Source organism: Nannospalax galili, unplaced genomic scaffold, assembly GCF_000622305.1.
Source record: "Nannospalax galili isolate Female #2095 unplaced genomic scaffold, S.galili_v1.0 scaffold1296, whole genome shotgun sequence".
Lineage (NCBI taxonomy): Eukaryota > Metazoa > Chordata > Mammalia > Rodentia > Spalacidae > Nannospalax > Nannospalax galili.
In genome coordinates this window covers 766,918-774,021 of record NW_008338720.1, presented here as the reverse complement: position 1 = coordinate 774,021, position 7,104 = coordinate 766,918, and the positions used below count along the sequence as shown (strand labels likewise).

The window sequence follows — 7,104 nt, the reverse complement described above, 5'->3', positions numbered from 1 at the left end:
CTTTCTCCAATAAATGTCAGAACTAAGGTGTGAAGTGATAAGTGATTGTTTACTTTGTTAAATATTAATATTATTGCTAATACTAGTGTTACTATTTTATTTATTATAATTAATGAATAAATTATGTTGGGTCACTTTTTTATACTGTTTTAATTGCTAACTTCTTTGTTTAACATAGTTACCTATTACCAGGAAAGAGTTTAAGCAGAAATATTTTTAACATTTAAACACCAGTTTAACAGTGCTTTTTCTCTTGTAGGTTTTGCAGCCCTGTGACTTATTTTATCAATCTTCTCAGATAGGTGCAGATCCACAAGTGATTGATATATCAGTAAAATCCCTTACACTAAAGGTAAGTTAAAATATAATCATTTTAAAAGTGTTTGGTGGTATAGGTCTGCAGTCTCAGCTACTTGAGAAAGAGAAATTGCAAGTTCAAGACCTTGCTGGAAGAGCACATTGTGTTCAAGCCCAGCATGGACAATTTAGCATGACCCTTTTTATCATTACCCCCATCAAAAAACGAAGGTCTGAGCATATAGCTCATTGATAATCTTCCTGTGTAGCATTCACAAGGCCCTAGGTTCAATTCCTAGCTCATGAAATAAATAATAAAAGTGTGTGTGTGTGTGTGTATGTATGTGTATGTGTATGTGTATATGTATGTGTATGTGTTTATGTATATATGGGCTGGATGTGGTGACTTATGCCTTTAAATCCCAGCACTTGGGAGGCAGAGGCTGGTAGATCTCTGAGTTCCAGGCCAGCTGGGACTACAGGGAGACCCTGTCTCAAAAAGACCGAAAAAAAGTATGTATATACGTCTTTTATAAACTGAAAATATTAGTAAGATATAAGTAACAAGAAATAATTATTGTTAAACACAAATGAGTATTTTTAAAGTATATTTATGAGTCATTTATGAAATTATATATTTTGTAATGAAATATTTTATTGACATTTGATTTTGTAGTTAATATATAATGTCCCTATAGTATATATAATTATAATTTTTCTTAATCCATTTAATAGTAACAAGATTCACAGAAATATTTTAACAAAGTTGGCTAAAAATATTTTGTAGGCAATAAATTACACCTACTTTCCTGTGGCAGTATTGCTAGTTTATTATTAATTCTTTATGTTCATTCAGGAAATATATTAATCTATTTTTAACTTTTTCCTTCCATTTAGGTTTCACCAGTTATCATAAATACCATTATAACTATAACTTCAGCACTTTATACTACTAAGGAAACCATCCCAGAAGAAAATACTTCTTCTATAGCACATCTGTGGGAAAAGTTGGATACAAAGAATTTAAAAATGTGGTTTCTTGAAGAATCAAATGAAACAGAAAAAGTAGTTCCCACAAATGAATTGGTACTCAGAGGAGAGATGATGAAAATGAACATTGAGTCTATTTTTATAGTTCTTGAAGCTGGAATTGGTCATAGAACAGTGCCCATGCTATTGGCAAAATCACGCTTTTCAGGGGAAAGCAAAAACTGGAGCACCTTAGTAACTCTCCACTGTCAGCTTGAACTAGAAGTAAGCACATACAGTATTTTTCAGTTTTTAATAATGCTTTACATTATACATTGTCAGAATATTAGTGTAGCTATTTAAATTGAGTTAATTGTAAATAACGATACTGGCTTAATAAGTTTTAGAAGAAAGTTTAAAATTTTTTCCTTGAGTGGTTTCTTTCATCTGTCCATTCCTTCTACTTTTTTAAAAATTTTAAATTAAAAAAAAATGTTATATGAGGCCAGGCATGGTGGCGCACACCTTTAATCCCAGGGCTTGGGAGGCAGAGGCTGGTGGATCTTTGTGAGTTCGAAGCCAGCCTGGTCTACATAGTGAGTTCCAGGACAGCAGGGGCTACAGGGAGACATTGTCTCAAAAAAACAAAAAGTTATGTGTATGACTTTTAGGCTGCATGCATATTAAATACACTACTGTGTCATACAGTGCCCATGGAGGCCAGAGAGGGTGTTGGATCCCCTGAAAGTGGAGTTTAGGGATAATTATTAGCTACCATGTGGGTGTTGTGATTCAAACCTGGGTCATCTACAAGAGCAGCCAGTGATTTTAACCATCGTGCCATCTCTCCAGCCCCCTATTTTTACTTTTGAAGTACTCATGCATGCATTATATTTCAACTCGTTTTTATCAGCTTAAAGGGTGATACATTAATGACTGGAGAGATGACTCAGTGGTTAGAAGTGCTTCTTGTCCTCCAGAGACCAGATTCATTTCTCAGCATCAACATCTGGTGACCCACAACCATATGTTAACTTCAGCTCTAGGGGAACTTAGTCCTTTTTCTGGCCTATTCCAACACATACATGCACAAGGCACACAATACGCAAACACAAATAAAAATAAATCTTTTTCTAAAGATAATGCATTAATAGACAGTTGTTTAGACTAAAAATTCTTATATAAAGAATTTTTTTTTAAAGCAGGGTTTCTCTGTAGCCACAACTGATCTAGACTTTGCATTGTAGACCAGGCTGGCCTCAATCTTCTAGAGATCCGCCTTCCTCTGCCTCTTGCCTCTTGATACTGGGATTAAAGTCTTGTCAAAATTCTTTTTTTTTCTTTTTTTTTTTCTTTTTGAGACAGGGCTTCCCTATAGCCCCAGCTGTCCTGGAACTCACTATGTAGACCAGGCTGGCTTCGAACTCACAAAGATCTGCCTGACTCTGCCTCCCAAAGTGCTGGGATTAAAGGTGTGCACCACCACAAAATTCTTATTTTTTAAGAATTAAAATTGAATAGTTTTTCCTTACAAGGATAGATTAATTTTAGGAACACATGGATAATCTCTTTTAATAGTTTGACTACAAAGAGTTACTTCTGTGGGTATTGCTGTGTAGTAGAGTGCTTACCTAATGTGTGAGGTAGAGTGTTTACCTAATGTGTGAAGCCTTGGTTTCAAGTTCCAAACCCAGGGGGGGGGGAAAAAGAGGAACCAGAACATTTTACCTCAGAATTTATCCACATCAAATGACTTCCATAGGTACTTTAGTTAAAATTAATTAAGAAATAGGCTGGAAATAGACCAGTGGGAGGGCACTTGCCTAGCATGCCTGAGTCACTAATTTAATTCCAGCCCTGCATCAAAAGCAAACAAAAAAGAAAATTTGCATATAATAATCTCCAGTGATAGTATAGTTAAAATGAATTATTTGACTTCATATATCGGAAAATAATCTGGTATTCTACCTTACAAAAGTAAACATGAAAGTTTAAGCGTTTTTGTGTGAATTGCTATAGAATTATGTATAAACAAAGAAGTAATTAGCTATAACTAGATTGTGGATTTTTAACTTGTGACGAGAATTATGTATATTTTGAAGAGGATCTGATCTAGAATATCCAGGGGTACAGGGTATTCAAATAGTCTTGAATGGTATGGTATCTGCCTTCAAGGAAATTCAGTCAATGGAGATAGATTGTAAAGTTTTAAAATGTCGGTAATATGTGATAGACGAATACAAGTTTTGCTGAATAGTCTAGGATGAATATCAAAGAACGGCGCTTTAAAAGGGTTCTAGTGCTTGCAGCATGGCTCCGTGGGTAAAGGCTCTTACTGTCAAGCCTCACAGCCTGAGTTTTTTCCCTAGGACCCACATCGCAGAAGAAGAGAGAAAAACCAGCTCCCCACCAGTTGTCCTATAACTGAGGCATGCTCATATATACATAATAAATAAATGTTTCATGAAAGGGTTATATTAGACCAAAATGTTATGGTAGAATGTGGAATATAAAGTTAGCTGTGGAATGCATGCTGGAAAGTTTTTATGTAGAAGTACTAACACTGTCAAAAGGCATCATGAAAAAATTGTTTTCAATAACAATAATCTATTAAGATTAAAAATTCTCTTTTAAGGTTCATTATTATAATGAAATGTTTGGTGTTTGGGAACCATTACTCGAACCCTTAGAAATTGATCAGACTGAGGATTTTAGATCATGGAATCTTGGAATCAAGGTATTTATGAGTGTGTGTGTGTGTGTGTGTGTGTGTGTGTGTGTGTGTGTGTGTGTGTGTTACAGGAGTTTCTGGTTTATAGCAGAAATAAGCAGTTGCAGTTTTTCCATATATCCTCCCACTTTGCATGTCCATAACTTCATTATTGACATCTATAATCAGAAAAAAAGGTTTCCAAATCTTCTGAACATGTCCATTTTACATCATATCAAAGCTGAACATTTTTTTGTGAACCTTGCCTACATGTTTCCTTTTGTGACTTCAATATAATTTTCAAGTCTAATGCCAGCAACAATTACCATGCTAATTCTAATAATTATTTAGCATGAATTATGTGCTATACATTGTTCTGAATAATGTATACTTGTTTAAATTCATATATTAACCCCCTGAAAAAGGACACGTTTTACTCTACTTTGAGTATGAAAAAGGACTTTGTCCAGAAAGTAACAGACTTTGAAATGCTGGCTTACTAGTTGAGACCCACTCTTAACCACTGTGTTGCAAGTGCTGTCATTTTCTTTTAGGTTCTCCATCCTAAGTTTTATTTGTCCTTTGAATTTTTTTATTTAATTATTTTTTCTTTTTTCTTTCCTCTGTATTCCTTCCTCTTCACTGCTTTTCTCTTCCTATTTTTCCTCCTCTGTCCTTATCTAATCTGTCTACTTATCTATTGAAGATTATATGTGATTTTCTTGGAATATATTGTTAACTTACATAATCATGAGAATCAGTGCCTTTAAGTAGATGGAAGTGTGTTTGTGAAGCATGGTCACCAGCATGTTATCTATGATGGAGTCAACTTGTAGACATATTTTTAGGGGCTAAAAGCAAGGTAAAATAACAAAAATGACTAGCCTGTCATGTTCAGCATATTATATTAAATGATTTAATTCTCGAGGTATTTCAGTTACCTGAGGATTTGAATAAAGGAATTCCGTTGACTGTTTTTAGATCAGAAAATACATGGGCAGTAAATCTATGAATTCTGAAAAGAAGAAAATAATATTCATTGTTAAAAATCCTGGCTTCACAGCTCTGTTCTGCACTTTTATCTGGCTTTGTAAGCCCCTAGTTTCTCTCTCTCTCTCTCTCTCTCTCTCTCTCTCTCTCTCTCTCCTTCTTTTCACTCTCTCTCTCTCTCTCTCTCTCTCTCTCTCCTCTCTTTCTCCCTCTCTCACTAAACTACTTTTCTTGACTTTTACTGTAAAGTATATGCTTTTAACTTACATGTGGATGTCACATAACACTCAATAGTTCTCAATCAACAAGGATGAGAATTTATATTCCTATAGTAGTTTCCTTGCTCAGCTTTGTGATATTACTTAGCATGTCCAAGAAATTTCAGTGTGCAATGTGACACATAAAATTTATAGCTTTTTCTAATGGCATTTTCTAAGGTTTATTTTTACTTTGAAGACTAAGTTATATTGTACTCTTAAAAGCAGACGTTTTTCTATATCATTTTAATTTTATCATTTTAGATTAAAAAGAAAGCAAAACAGGCCATTGTTGAGTCAGATGCTGAAGAAGAAAACTACAAAGTGCCAGAATATAAAACTGTCATCAGTTTTTACTCCAAAGACCAATTAAACATTACATTATCCAAATGTGGCCTTGTAATGTTAAATAATTTAGTCAAGGTAAGAAAACACAAATGTTTGAATCTTTAAATGTTGAGATTTTAGTCTAAACTGACCCTAAAGGTGAGTAAATACTCTTCAATCTGTCACATTTATACAACCCACATTTCATCTAAGCAAACTTTACCTTATTAGGCATTTACTGAAGCTGCTACTGGATCTTCCACTGTCTTCCTAAGGGATCTAGCACCATTTATGATTTTAAATTCTCTTGGACTTACTGTCTCTGTGTCAACAAGTGATTCTTTTAATGTACTCAATGTTCCTATGGCAAAATCATACACACTGAAAAATGAAGAGAGTTTAAGTATGGACTACGTCCGAACAAAGGACAGTGACCATTTCAATGCAATGACCAGCCTGAGCAGCAAGCTCTTCTTCATTCTTCTTAGTAAGTGATTTATTTCCTCTCTGGGCCTTTATTTTACTTTAATACATACATATATATTATTGAATTTTGTGAATCATGCTTTCTACTTTCTACAAGCCTTTTCATCTTTTTTTGCAGATAAAAGTATATTATTCCTTAAATTACTATAAAAGTCTTGTCATTGTCCTTGTGTACCACTCTCTGATGTTCTAATGTTTCAGTACGAACTGAAGAGGTAGTATTCAGGTAGCATTTGAAAGGTTAATTAGACATGGAAGGCTGTAAGAGATTAGTTATTCTAATCAGGAAATAACACTTAACACATTTTGGGTGTTATGAGAGCATTGTCAATGATATGTAGTCATCAATTTTACTTCTTTGTGAACTAACATTCTTAAGACTAGAGGAGTTAAATTTATGTGAATAATTAATTTCACTCCTAATACAATGTTTGTACTGATAAAATAAATATGAAATTTTGTTCAATAAAATCTAAGTTAATTCTTAGTGGTAGCATAGAGAATTAGGACATTAAAATGAAAAAATTAATTACCTCGGTACGGTCAATATTTCTTTGAAGATATTAAGCTATGGTTATTATGCAAGCAAACTGAGATCATTTGTCTTGTATTCTATAAGCGTTCTTCTCATAAATCAGTTACTTTTAAAAATGTTACTGTTTTAGGTTAAATTCCTGAGTGAGATTTTTTCAATTAAATTATGTTTAAACAAAATGTTTTAAAGATTTTAGGTGAATGCTTTGGAGGTAGGTGGTACCTTATTAAAAGATCCGTTTATTGAGATTTTTTCAAATAAATTATGGTTAAACAAAATGGTTTAAAGATTTTAGGTGAATGCTTTGGAGGTAGGTGGTTCCTTATTAAAAGATCCGTTTATGTTGGTTATATCCAATGACTAAAGTGACTTTTGATTAGAAGGCCCCCTTAATTAAGTATTTAGCATATCTTTAAAATTAATATAGTAAATTATAAAAATTCTCAAACATCTGCATTTAATTTAGCACCTGCTAACCACTCTACTGCTGATAAGATTCCTTTAACAAAAGTGGGACGACGGCTATACACTGT

General features: G+C 33.5%; 1 protein-coding gene across 3 annotated transcripts in view; it reads left to right on the top strand.

Moving 5' to 3' along the window:
* Vps13a (vacuolar protein sorting 13 homolog A) overlaps positions 1 to 7,104 on the top strand; it is a 242,970-nt gene that overhangs the window by 120,125 nt on the left and 115,741 nt on the right. For all 3 annotated transcript variants that reach the window (XM_008833348.3, XM_008833350.3, XM_017798222.2), the window contains exons 40-44: positions 260 to 352; positions 1,195 to 1,551; positions 3,902 to 4,003; positions 5,488 to 5,646; positions 5,782 to 6,037. In XM_008833348.3, coding sequence (XP_008831570.1) covers positions 260 to 352; positions 1,195 to 1,551; positions 3,902 to 4,003; positions 5,488 to 5,646; positions 5,782 to 6,037 — 967 coding nt within the window. The remainder of the gene's footprint in view (positions 1 to 259; positions 353 to 1,194; positions 1,552 to 3,901; positions 4,004 to 5,487; positions 5,647 to 5,781; positions 6,038 to 7,104) is intronic.